This window comes from Sinocyclocheilus anshuiensis, unplaced genomic scaffold (genome assembly GCF_001515605.1).
Source record: "Sinocyclocheilus anshuiensis isolate Anshui unplaced genomic scaffold, SAMN03320099.WGS_v1.1 scaffold436, whole genome shotgun sequence".
In the NCBI taxonomy this organism is placed as follows: Eukaryota; Metazoa; Chordata; class Actinopteri; order Cypriniformes; family Cyprinidae; genus Sinocyclocheilus; species Sinocyclocheilus anshuiensis.
Genome location: NW_015560618.1, coordinates 1,016,896 through 1,031,018, shown reverse-complemented (window position 1 = coordinate 1,031,018; position 14,123 = coordinate 1,016,896). Strand labels below are relative to the sequence as shown.

Below are 14,123 nucleotides of genomic sequence, written 5' to 3'. Positions count from 1 at the left end.
TGCACCTGTACTGTATATATATATATATATATATATATATATATATACTGTATATATAAATGTTAGTTAATGCATTAACTAATTAATCAACTAATGCAATCTTACTTGTAAAGTGTTACTGAAATGTGAATAGAAATGGGTAGAAAATAAATGCCCCAGAGAGACACGTCTTGTTAGTGTTGTCTTTTACACACTGTGAGACCAGAATAGAAAGAAAAATTCAAGAACCAGCAACACAGCGCTTGTCAAGACTGAAAGTCTGATATTAATACCACATGCAATATTACATTTCATTGACGATTAAAAATACGACGTCACAGGAAATTTACAACCCAGTCCATCAAAATGATGGATGATAATTATTCGTAGCGCAATGTCTGATAGCATCTATCATTACTTCCTGCCTCTGTACTGAGAGTAGACGGGCAAAGTCGCAGAACACTGAACAGGCACACTCTTAAAAATAAAGGTGCTTCACGATGCCATAGAAGAACCCGTATAAATGGTTCCATAAAGAACATTTAACATCTGAAGAATCTTTCTGTTTCACAAAATATTCTTTGTGGCGAAAGAAGGTTCTTCAGATTCTAAAAAGGTAAGAAAGAGATGGTTCTTTAAAGAACCTTTGACTGAATGGTTCTTTGTGGAACCAAAAATGGTTCATCGCTGTGAAAAACCTTTTAAGCAACTTTATTTTTAAGAGTGCATGTGTTTGGTCAGATGTTTGGTACAAACTAATTTGGTAGCTTATTTCAATACATTTTTGTACTAGATGAGCTTTCCCATTTACTTTCTAAGCTTTCTCATGATACAATCCATATGTCTGATTTGTACAGGTGTATCTTACGATACAGAGACTTGTATACATTCCCTTTTACAGTCTGGGAAAAGTCTCCTGTGCGTCTCTAATCCAGGAAGTCATTAGTGGAAGGTGGTTTTATTTCTCTGACAGTGTCAGGAAGCTCGACTCGACCTGTGTCTCAGTACAATGGACTAAGGATTAAATGACAAGGGTTGGCCATTTTATCCTCTAGTCAATAATCTTTGCAGATAGACTGCCTCTTCTAAAAATGTACAAAGCATTTCTGGAGTTCTTCAGGGAATCAACACCCAGTAGGGGCTTTTATCTTCTGTTTCTCTTTCAACAGCCTCCTCGCTAAAATGCGGTGCCCTCATTTCCAGTGCCACACTTCTGTGCTCAGTTCTCAAATGGAAAGTTAAAACAGAAAAAAGGGAGTGTGGGTACACTGTTATAGGGATGGAATTTAGGAAGTGGTCTTATTGTTAGGTCTGGTAATATACAGACCGAAGAAACAGTAAGTACTTGAGTTACTTTCACCAAACTGAGATTGTCACTTCAATAACAGACACTTTATTCGTAAAAAATAAGAAATGAACTCAGGAAATAGCTAATTTGGAGCCATGTCTAAAGATCTGCAAGCCACTTTAACTCTTCAGGGTGTGATGTTACATCCAAACCAACATGAGTGATAACCTTTAACCCTTAATTTTGATTCAAAATGTATTTAACAGTCCTCCTGAAATGTGTTTTATCTGTTATAAATTCAGCATGGCTAAACACTATTATTCAAACAATAAAATCTAAGAAAAACTTTCATTAAAGTATACATACATTTTGTAGTTTGATTTCCAATAACTGAAAAAATTGGGCTGTTGAATGAATTCAGCGCCCTGTGGTGTGACATGCAGTAATTTATCTAAAACATTTTTCAACAACATTTTTCCAATTTCTCTATAATTATTCTAGATGCAACTTTTATGAACTCATATTAATTGAAAGGCTACACTGAATATTTGTGCTTTGTACATTTATTTGCAGCACTACATGTGTCACGTGTATATTCAATTTTGCTCTGTTTCGGTTTTCTGTTCCCGTTTGCCTTCCTGAGTTTCCTAGATTGTTCTTATAGTTACTAATAGCCACACACCTGTTTCAGTTCCTCTTTGATTACATTCCCTTGGTATTTAATGGTGTGTTCAAGTATTTACGAGTTGAGTGCACATGAACGCCACCACAAAATCGTTATTACGAGTGGGAAACTCAATTTTTTTTAAACCCTGAGTTTCCGAGTTGGGGGTATGTCAGAGAGAAAACGTGTCGGATGCAATGGACGCAGCCAAAGACTATAGATATGCAGCATCTGTATTGATGGTAAATTTGTTGAAATTATTAAAATGATCATTTTTTTGTACTAATAAAACTATATGTTACATATACAAAATATTATATTATTGTATAATTACCATAGAATATATAATTATTCAGTTTACATCACTTTCATAAATTGAATAAAAACAGAAAAAAAGCAAAAACACAATGATGCACATTCTTTATTCATCATTTTGTAGATGTTGAGTTAAAAAAAATAGTTGAATTTTATGCAGAAAAGTTAAATCGCCATCTTGTTCCGACCAAAAATTACTACTATATACCTTATGCAGATATGTATTTTAACCTAAAATGTTGATATTAATGTTCATGTCAACTACCTTTAATTTGTTAATTGTTAATTTCAGTGGAAATTTCCAATCAGTGCTACTTATGATTGTTTCTAAGACTATTTAAAATAAAATAATGAAGCCACTTTATATTGGACACTTAATTATGCAGAATTATAATATTGAGCACTGTATATGGTTATAGGAATATCGCCTATAGTACATACAGCAATCCATCAAATACCACAGAAACTGGAACAATCTGTGATATTTACAATCAGGCAGTTTTTAATTTAAAATAAATATTCGTGTAGGTTAATGATTTAAAAAGGACATATTCTTTGGTTACTTTTAAAATTAGCATACATTACATTACATAACAATCCTTAAATGTATAGTGTCTACTACTGTAAAAAGACATGTAACTCTCTATGAGTATGTAAATGATGTAAATCACATAATCTAATATGTAAATAAATATATTTGTATATATGTGTTGAATGTTGAAGTAAAAAGAAATGTTATGAGCATTTGTTCAGTCTTCACATAGATAAACTTGCATTTGTGATTCTAAAAATGGGTCAGTCTTTGATGTGAAAAATAGGATAAATAGAAAGACTTCAAAAGTAAGAATCAAACTCAGTTCTAAATATGACATTGTAGGTTTATATATATATATATATATATATATATATATATATATACATATTATTATTTATTTTTTTAGGGCTTTTTATTCCTTTATTTTTCAGACAGGACATTGGAGAGATGACAGGAAAGTATTGGGTAGAGAGAGGGTAGCGGGATCAGCATAGGACCTCGAGACAAGACTCGGGGCCGTGAGCACAGTTGCTCTGTATATGTCAGCACACTAACCACGAGGCTATCAGCGCCGACATGACATTCTAGTTTTGACAGTTGTTTGTGAGACAAAAATCTGTAAAACAAATTCTGTTTGTGTGTGTGTGTGTGTGTGTGTGTGTGTGTGTGCATGCATGTGTTGTCCTATTTATTGACATATTTAATTACTGGAATGTGTTTTTGACCTTTTGACCTCTTACATCATGTCTTCATGCACATACCTGTGGTGCCAATTCCCCATTGGTTATGATCCTGGCAATCAGACTCCATTTCCTGTTGCTGGTGGCGTTATGGATCATCTTCTTCCTGAGTAGCTCACCCACTGAGACATATTCAAAGCCATAACGCTCGGCAATCTTCAGACACTGTGTACCTTTACCGCTGCCTGGGCCACCTGTTTGGGAAGACAGTGGCAAGACTTATGAACCCATACTGACTCACTCGCAGACACCCACATATATGCACACACTCCAGAAAAGCACCTGCCAAGAGTAAATGTAGCAATATGCAAGACGCTGTCATATTCAAACTGTAAGAAAAATGATGAGGATGCTGAAGATCTCGATGAAGATGTTTATTGCAGCATATCAGTGACAAAGTACAGGCAGCACTTTGGGTTCAGAATGAACCACGAACATCCTAAGCTCAAACATTTTATACTCTATTCTTCCCGCTTCATCTTCCCGCATGTAAATGAAGTTTCGTCTTAAATGTAAATTTCGGATAACAATGAAAGTGATAGCCTTCCGTTCCCACGTCTTTGATAGTCTTTCAGGTGGAAACAACCAAATGTTCAGGTGATAGGATTATCTAGAATCCCTAGCAATTATATTCAAGTACCCTTTTGGTCAGCAGATGGTTCTTGATGGCCTACTGCCGCTCCCACGCTATAGGTGACGAAGTAACGTTCAGGAGATACTATTTACATATTATTGAGATTGGAAAGAATTATCTCTATGATAATTAAGCTCTTTGTAGAGAAAGGAGAATAGTTTATTTAGAGTGGAAGTTTGGTCGAGGCAGACTATAATTTCTTACAGTCCCCTCTTTGATGCTCTTGGCCCGGAAGAAGCATCACATCCACTCCCTTACACAGATCACACCTCCCTTCCTGGGCAGGTGCCCAGTGGCGGTGAAGCCCTGGCTTAGGTCGATCCCTATTTATGGCCATCAGAGATTCTTACCCGTCATTGGGTCTACACCTCATGCACACTGGTTACAGCTTCGTTTCATTTGAGCAAAATTATCACAGCGTTTCTTTTTGCTTGTTAAAAAAACAGGATTGTTTAAATTTGGAAAATGTTTCTAGGGTTTGGAAGAGGTAATCAAGAACCATCACAACCAACGGGAGCACCCAATATTGATCATTGAACTATCTGCAATTTGACGTTTCACCATAGAACACATACAACATAGCATCATGCATTGGCACATAATTAGAAAGATACAAACACAAACGGCAGTTTTAAAAGTTACATCCCAAATCAAACCAGAGTATGCAATGACTAAATCTCCATCATGCATTTGTTTAGTTAAAGCCTTATCCTTCTCATCAAGACCCTGTTGAGCTTTAACAATGTGGTTATCTTTCCTTTGCATTAATGACATCAGCATATCATCCAGTTTTGGTAACTCAAAATCAAATTCAGGAATTTCTTCCACAAAGCCCAATTGTTCCTCTGGTTTTACTGACATTGCCTGTTGGGTGGTGTTTACATATGGAAAATTATAATTTCCTATAGACCAGGTTGATTCAGGGGTCATACAAAATGAAGTATCATTAACTGGACAGAATGTCTGGTTATTATCAATAAAAATGGAGAAGTGATTTAGAGTTGTTGTAATACATGTTCTCTTGTCTGACACTATTACCCTAGTAAAATGATTGTGAAGATTAGTTAAATTAATTTCACACGATTCATAGTTATTCTGGGGTGCTCTACACAATGGTTGTTTTTTCAAAGCATCACACTCACAGATAAACCCAAATGGAGTTTTGCCACTTGCATTGTGTCCATTCTCTCAGTGTGGACGTCCTTTGTCCACATGTGTGCATTCAGTAGACAATGTTCTGCATTCGAGTATGCATATGTTTGTCTCTTTCTGGTGTCATGTGCATAGAGTCTGTCTTTGTGCATTTCTCATTTCTTGTTTTCCATCTCGGTGATAAGACTGCTGTCCACAGTCTCTGAAAATAGTTTGATTTCTTTGTTTCTCTTTTCCATTGTCCATTAATTTCTATTTGGAAAAGTCCTTCTAACTGTTGTTGCAGTTTGTGAAGTTCTTTTTCTTCTGGAAGTCCCCTGGCTCCACTGGTTTTCCTGACCTTCTTGTCCTTCAGATGACCGGATCATCTTTCTCCAGGAGGGTACATCCCCAACATCTCGATGCTTATACCTGAAACGAGATCAAAAAGAAGAGGTTCCCCCTGTGAAGAAGTGACCTTCTTCACCGCTGCAAGCGGCAGCACTGGCACTCATATATGTACACGCACACACATAGGCTATACAATCATTACTCACCCATCCTGTCCCAGTTATGCCGCTATCAGCATAGCGGGTGCACACGCTAGGCACTCGGCACTCGGTCAGTCATCCACACTCCATCCTCTCCCTCAGCCATTATGCAGTCATGCCATCATCACACATAAGGACCCGGTGAAACCATGTTTGTTTGTGTTGTGGGGTACCCGAATGTTTCGATCTGTAAAGAGAAACAGATTGGTGACAACTAATATATGGTTGTTTTATATTACGGTTGCAAATGCGTGGTTATCTGTTTTAATACATTACCGAGTTAAGTTATTGTATAAATCTTAAAGTGGATGATTAGATAATAACTGGTATAACTTACCGTTTAATGGTCGTGCCTGAAAAAGGGGCGGAGTCTGGTCTTTAAAACTGGGCGCCAGACTTCAAACGTGGCTTGTTAAGCAAGTCGAGCAGACGTGCTACTGTGGTGCCGTGAGCTAAAGCCCTTTCTATATTAGTAGATGCAAGTGGAAAGTCTGCATATATTTATTATATCGTTGTTTAGTTTATTTTGGGAATGTCTTACACTTCAGGCAAAACAAGCACTTACAGCTTCAACTTCTGCAACTGTTTAAAAATATATAACAATGTTTTTCACAGTACATCGGACAAAACCACAGTACGTCGGGTCTTTTTTTTTTTGTTATATTTTCTCAAACAGTTCTCAGTTCTCAGCCAGTTCCTCGGGCTCAAACTAATATTTATCAAATTAAAACAGTGCCACAGTACGTCGGGCAAAAATCACACTGCTTCGTGTTACTGCTTTAAACTTAAGAGTCGCAGTACGTCTGACTCACTATACTATAACACAACTATCATGAAATAATTCTGTGATCACACTACGTCGGATCAATTCAGTTACTTTAGAATGCAATCAGAATTATAACATCTTAATAGTCAGTTTCAATTACGTTAGAAATTCAGACACAATAGATCTAATACGCCGTTCCCACGTCTTTGATAGTCTTTCAGGTGGAAACAACCAAATGTTCAGGTGATAGGATTATCTAGAATCCCTAGCAATTATATTCAAGTACCCTTTAGGTCAGCAGATGGTTCTTGATGGCCCTAGTGCCGCTCCCACGCTATAGGTGACGAAGTAACGTTCAGGAGATACTATTTACATATTATTGAGATTGGAAAGAATTATGTCTATCATAATTAAGCTGTTTGTAGAGAAAGGAGAATAGTTTAATTTAGAGTGGAAGTTTGGTCGAGGCAGACTATAATTTCTTACAAAACCAATATAACAATTTCATATTGCTTTTGTGTAACATTTCAGTAAAGAAGTTAATGTTGAGTAATTTTAGACCGCTCATCAATTTGTGCTCTGTAAAAGAAAATAGTTCCAAAGATAGCCAAAGCAAAATTAACTGTCTCCGGGTGTTACGTTCCAGAATGAATCAGTGGTTTGAACAAATTGGTTGAGTTAATAATTCAATGACTCACTCATACAGACAATCAATTGTTTTGTTCCTGAACAAAGTTTTAATGAATCTGTTGAGTGAATAATTCAATGACTCATTCATTGACAGTTACTTATCGCCACCTATAGGCGAAGCAATGTAACATGCAGAAAGAGTCACTGAAAAATGCACAGCCTAATGGTCTTTCTGCTCCAACACAGACAAGTGGAGTGAACAATACAGTACACCGCCGGAGTGTTGTTGGACTTTTAATCAGCAAATTATAGGACTAGAACTAATTGCTGTATAATAATAAATATTAATAAACATCCCAATATTAAAATATTATACCTACACCAAAGCATATTATGAACTGAATGCCCAACAAACTACAGACATGGGTTATCAGTATCAGTTTCTGCCACTGAAATACATAATAGTTGACCACCACAAGAAACAGAACTAAAACCCTGAAAATGTTCATAAACAAAATAGAAAGCCGTGCAGTGATGGAAAACAATTACTGAGGTACAGCTAATATCTCAACAAGATAATACTGCAAGTGGGTGGTCACTTGACTGATGGCATACGCACATTATTTGCTTGTGGGTCACATTTGGCACAGATAACGTTTCCCTCGCAAATTACATCAGTCAACTTAAAGAGACATGCATACTGTTCAGGGAAGTCTGATAAGGCAGGAGGGAAATGTACAGCTATCAGATAGCTCTGTCTGAACTATTAGCATCCCTAGTACTCAGCGTCCCTGTTTACAGCAGGTATCCATCTCAAATGCATTCCCAGTGAACACATGTAACTGAATTTTGATGAGAGGGTGGTCTCTGATTTCGTGATCACATCGTTTTATTACATCAGTCTGTTACTGCATACTGATCAGGAAAGTCAATACTGCTGCTCTTAAATAAAGCTTACTTGAATTTTAAACCACAAACACAATCATTCGAACCAAATACTCAGTTATTTTAGTCGAATACTGTATGTGTGTTAAATTAACAAGGAATATTAATGTTTATTAATATTAAAATTATTTCTAATAGAAATAAGACTATAATTATTTTCATGTTATGGCCAATATTAACAATCTATATTATTTAGTTTAAATTAATAAACGTAAAAAAAAAGTCATTGAAACTTTACAAGAACTTTACATTCTTCTGAATAGATTAGAAAACTTTGTTGGCATTAATGGAAGTAAAAACACTATATAAATAAAGGTGACTTGACTTGACTTGACTTGACTTGACAAGAGAATTTAGGTATAACAATAACAATTATAAAGTTGGATTTTCATTTTGAATTTTCAAAACTTTATTATCTTTATCTAACATTATTTATTGTAACTATAAGTGATTGTTAGATAATGATGACAATGGTAATCTAAATGCAAAAATGTGTGAGCATGCATAATTACATATTCTATATTATCCAATATTGTACATTTAAAAGACTATTTATTTATTCATTTCTGTATCATTTTATTTGTAATGTGTACAAATAATGCATGTTTTTTTCCCTAATTTGTCTGATCAGATGATCATTTTCTTTTAAAGTCACACATAATTTGTTTAAAAAGCTTGTTCTGAATAATAATAACAGACAAGTGAGTGAGAGTGACTTCTGTTATTCTGTCATCTATTATTCTATTATACACACTAATCAAAAGTTTTGAATCTGTCAGATTTTTTTTCAGTTTAAAAAAAAAATCTCACCAGGGCTGCATTTATGTTATCAAAAATTCTGTAAAACAGTAATATTGTAAAATATTATTACAATTTAAAGTAATAGAACTCATCCTAATATGCCCATTTGGTGTGTCTTATTATTATCATTATCAAAAGTATCAATTTTAATGGAAACTGTAATACTTTTTTTTTTTCAGGATGATTTGATCAATAGAAAGTTCAAAAGAACTGCATTTATTTAGAATAAAATATTTTGTAAGATTACAAATGTCTTTTCTATCACTTTTGATCAATTTAATGCATTCTTACTGAATAAAAGTAATAATTTCTTATTGATCAATTTAATGCATTCTTACTGAATAAAAGTAATAATCTCTTAAAGTAAAAAAAATTGTGTTGTAAAAAGTGTGGTAGTGTATTTTCATACAAATTCAAGCATAAAACAGATTCAAGGCTGGTGTTTCTCTCCGTTAGTCTGGCAAGTGTGATGATGTACCCAGTTTTTGGGCTTACCTATAATGAGGATGACTTTGGGTCTGGGTCTAGATGGGTCAAACACTTCATATTCATCTATGAGCTCAGCTGTCTCAGACAAGTCTGAGTCACTCTCTATGGAAAACTGGTTGATGGGTGGGAGGCGTTCATATCTCCGATAGGGGAAATTGGGACTGTCCGGGAGAACTGCATGGAAGAATGGAAACAGTTAGTCATGAGAGCTTCTGATATCCTCAACAATAAATGTCAAAAAGTTCACAGGAAATCCCATGAAGGTATATCATTAGAAAAATAGGTTTTGTTTAGAGGACAAACTCACTATGTTTTACTGTACAGGTACTTTGCATTCATTTGCCTTTTTGTATTGCCTCGAGGTGGGTAGAACAATGTTGCCCAGCACAAAAAAAAAGGAAAACCCCTACCGATGGTTGCCATGCTCTAACAACACCCAAATAACGAATAATGAGCCTGCTGTGCAATACACAACAACACAGCAGTCTGTGGCCAGTTCTAGTTTGCATGAATTTCAGCATCGCCTACAATTTGGAGTTGCGTTGGCTGATGACAACACCTCCTACTCACCATTGCGGAAAAAAGATCGGCGTGACTGCCCACCATTGAGAGGCGGTAACGACTTCTTCTCCTGTCCGACGAACGTGTCCCACCGAACTGTGTCAGTCCCGCCGAGCTCCCTCACCTTCTTAAGGCAGGTCTCTAGATAGTCTATGGGGTCATCTGGTCGGTAGTACATCAGACCAGTCAGCAGACTCTGGGAAACCAGTGACAGATCAGAGAGGTGTACTGTGTTTATCTGTTCACTGTAAGTACAGGGTAACATGCATTGTAAGTAATGTTATTATTATATTATTAAATATATAAAATATATCACACACACACACACACATATTGCAGTGTGATACCATTTAAAATGACTTGAAAGTATTAACAGCATTTTGTTCATTCTTTTATAATTATTATGCATGGTAATTTTATGACCCCCTTTAGCAACTACATGGAACATTTCAACTTATAAAAATTCATTTGTTACACCGCAGGACAGTTTAAAATGAACTAAGGCAAAAGATCATTAAAATGGTGAAAAACAAACTATGAAAAATGACAGCTCCTAAAATATACACATTCCTACATATTTCATATAAGTACCCTAATCTAAATCATCACCATCATCCTCATCATATGCCTAGGATATTCCAACCCAAACTCTCCAAGCAGTAGGAGATTTTTGCCATGGGTTTCATAAGTGCCCCCCTGGGAAAGCACTAACAGTTTAAAGAGAGGTATTGTATTGTTCACAATGCAACAGTAAAATAATAATAATAGGTCACTGTAAAACTGACTTGAAAACAATCATTGAATACATGTTATTTCCTGTTATTTCTTATCACACTTGACTCTGATAAGCATGTGTAGGATTCTGTCAGCACGCCTAACATAATAAACAACGATGGGCAATCAACGACGTTGAATCGCATTTCAGACACGATCGACATTTTCAGCTTTGTACGTAAAAACGCACACACACTCTAGCAACTATTAGCACATAAATAACCCTCGATAATTTCCATATAATCTAATCCAATGCAACATTCAACAACTCACTTTGCATTATTTACAACATGCAGTAGCTACCCTACATGCACGTACCTAAATAAATCATTATCTTTTTATATTGTGAATAATCAACTTTAATCTGATGACCTTTTTTCATAACTGTATATCGAACCAATATTGCTTTTCGATACTGATTCCCAGTTGTCGGACATCCATATGCACAAAACAATTTTACATATCAAACATTTCCATGCAAGTAGCCTAACTTCTTCATGTTGTCCTTCATTTGTAACAGCTGATGTGGAAACATCTTCTTTACAGAAACAAAAGTTCACACACGTAAATTACGCTCACCTCAAACAGTTGAGGTATCTCTCTTCTGGAGAGATATTCCTTCGCATCGTTGGTGTTCATATCTGTTTCGGGAAAACTATCGATCCTGTTGCGTTGAGTGTAGGATGTATTCTGTTGCAGGTTCACGAATCCGTGATGTTGTTGCGGTCTTAACGCATTCTCCAAGTGCCTACTAAACTAGGTGGATAAAGACAGCTACACTCTCAGTAAACCGTTGCGCCTGTTACATGCTGCTTCCAAGCTCTCCTCTAGTCTTGCTCTTAGTATCTCTCTTCAGTGTTTGAAACCGCCAACACACAGCGCGATACACCTGCACGCTGCCCGCGCACTGATCGAGTGACTCAAGTTTGGCCAGCTGATGCAGGACGCGCGTCTCTGGAGTTCAGAGGAGGAAACAAGAGCAGTCTCTGAAAGGCACTTTTAAATGTAGCCATTTAGATAAACATTCATATCATTTGAATCCATATTAAATCTTAAATACACCTCTGCGCGCACATCTTAATATTTCACAAAGTTTTTTTTTTTTTTAACATATAGTTTTAATAGGCCTATATGTTTTAATGAATAAGCCATTTATTCATATCATTTGAATCCATATTAAATCTTAAATACACCTCTGCGCGCACATCTTAATATTTCACAAAGTTTTTTTTGTTTTTTTTTTAACATATAGTGTTAATAGGCCTATATGTTTTAATGAATAAGCCATTTATATTGTGATAATTAATATTTTACAGTATGTACTGTATAATATAATATACAATAATGAATTATTAATGTAGTGTATAATATAGCCTAATAAATGCATTTTATAATGATCAAAAATTATACTTATATACAATATTTTATGTTATGTAGCTACTTTGTTGTGTGAGATGTGTTGTGAACTGGCCAGGTCATGGTTTCCAAGACAAATTTCACAGGAATGGGACAATAAAGTCTATTCTATTCTACTCTACTCTACTCTACTCTATTCTAATATTAGTTTATTCTATGCTATTCTATTCTATTTTTATTGTATTTATAAATATATTATAGGCTATATTATATTAAATTTAAATTAGATATAATTAAACTTAAATTAAATGTATTATAAAAACTGTTAAATATGATAAATATGTTTATATAATAATAATAATAATAATGCTCTTATTTATATCATATCATTTCCTGGTTTATTGCCACATGACAACAAAATGGTTTCCTGCATGTTAGTTACACCACCCTTTGCATTCATTTGGCAGACAAAATGTTGCTAGATATTCATGTTTTAAAATAAACTGCTTTACTGTTTGTTATGAATTAATGCTAATAATTTGACGAGCTATTACTGTCAAAATTAATTCTAAGAATTTCAGCCTTTTAATTAGATTTCTTTGTTACAATCTTGTTATCCCAACTAGACATTTCTGAAGCCCCCAAAGAACTATCATGATGATTTCTGAATGAATAACTCCATCTAAATAAATAAATAAATAGCATGGCACAACATGTCCACTGTAAAGGGGAAAAAAATGAATTTAATGAATCTCGTTTTGGTGTGTCTAACTCAGGGGTGCCCAAACTCGGTCCTGGAGGGCCGGATCAAACACACCTGAAGCAGCTAATCAAGGTCTTACTAGGCATAATAGAAACTTCCAGGCAGGTGTGTTGAGGCAAGCTGGAGCTAAACTTTGCAGGACACCGGCCCTCCAGGACCGAGTTTGGGCACCCCTGGAACTCCTACATTAGTCTGTTACTAGTAGCCTATGTAGTAACCTCTGACATAATTTTCGCAGTAAAGTGCCACACAGGCACCAAATGTTCCATGCTGGATTTTTGACATTTTTAGCCTCCATCTGTTCTACAATCACACTTAATCCATTGTCGCTGATAAACAGGTCCTATGAATATATTAGGCTATTGTGTAAATCAGACAATGTTTGTGAGGTGGAAATGCTTTCGATTCTCAAACATCCATCATGTGAGGAGAGCAGAGCTACTGCTGTCTGAAGTGACTAAAAAAAATGAATGAAGTCTTAGGTATAAACAAACAAATTTCAGATTAATCTGATGCATAATGCTTGTTGGAGTACTCATGATATTGAGCTGGCTTATTTGTGGGTATGGGAAAATAGTATAAATACAGAACAATTTTGAATTTGAATAAGCATTATAACAAATTTTCAATGCTTCATTTTTGCTTAATGCTTGTTCCCTATTAAAATGTGATAATAGCCTAATTCTGCTTACAGTATACGGGACCACGGGTTATTGCTTAAATTTATGGGATCTGAGACAAAAAGTATTGATAATATGTAATGCATAATCATATATTCATGTCCTCAGTTTTCTTTGCTACATCTAAACATGTGAGCAGAGGTATGACTTTTATTTCGGAAAATGGGACTTTTAATCATACCGGAAGTAAAACGCTTCCTGGTTGCAGATGCAAATCTAGCCTGTCACTAAACCGGTGACGAACCAAAATGGATTATTACAATTTACTGACAACATGTGCATTTATTCATTTGCTTGTTTTCATGCCATATGCATACAGTAATTATCTTGAGGTAAGTGTCTTTATTCATAGCTGTTGTAAAGCGTTTCTGTGATTCATTGAATGGACAGTGAAGCTTTCAGCAGTAATATTCTCAGCTCAGCATAAAGGTTTCTTTAATTTTAAGTGTTTAATTTTATATTTTCTTGCTGTGTTAATTCAGATTTGTTATATATAAGCACACACATACATGCATATATAT

The 14,123-nt window shown here is 35.3% G+C and overlaps 2 protein-coding genes across 3 annotated transcripts in view; one reads left to right on the top strand and one right to left on the bottom strand.

The window, feature by feature from the left end:
* LOC107681791 (adenylate kinase isoenzyme 5-like) overlaps nucleotides 1–11,723 on the bottom strand; it is a 108,739-nt gene extending 97,016 nt beyond the window's left edge. The window contains exons 1-4 of one of the 2 annotated variants that reach the window (XM_016478124.1): nucleotides 11,383–11,723; nucleotides 10,039–10,225; nucleotides 9,475–9,642; nucleotides 3,543–3,715 (exon numbers count right to left, since the gene is read on the bottom strand). In XM_016478124.1, coding sequence (XP_016333610.1) covers nucleotides 3,543–3,715; nucleotides 9,475–9,642; nucleotides 10,039–10,225; nucleotides 11,383–11,442 — 588 coding nt within the window. In that variant the 5' untranslated portion in view covers nucleotides 11,443–11,723. The remainder of the gene's footprint in view (nucleotides 1–3,542; nucleotides 3,716–9,474; nucleotides 9,643–10,038; nucleotides 10,226–11,382) is intronic. The other variant, XM_016478125.1, reaches the window with a different exon arrangement.
* A 2,073-nt stretch (nucleotides 11,724–13,796) lies between these two features.
* LOC107681745 (GPI-anchor transamidase-like) overlaps nucleotides 13,797–14,123 on the top strand; it is a 47,340-nt gene continuing 47,013 nt past the window's right edge. The window contains exon 1 of the mRNA XM_016478068.1: nucleotides 13,797–13,934. Within this exon, the coding sequence (XP_016333554.1) occupies nucleotides 13,851–13,934 (84 nt within the window). The 5' untranslated portion in view covers nucleotides 13,797–13,850. The remainder of the gene's footprint in view (nucleotides 13,935–14,123) is intronic.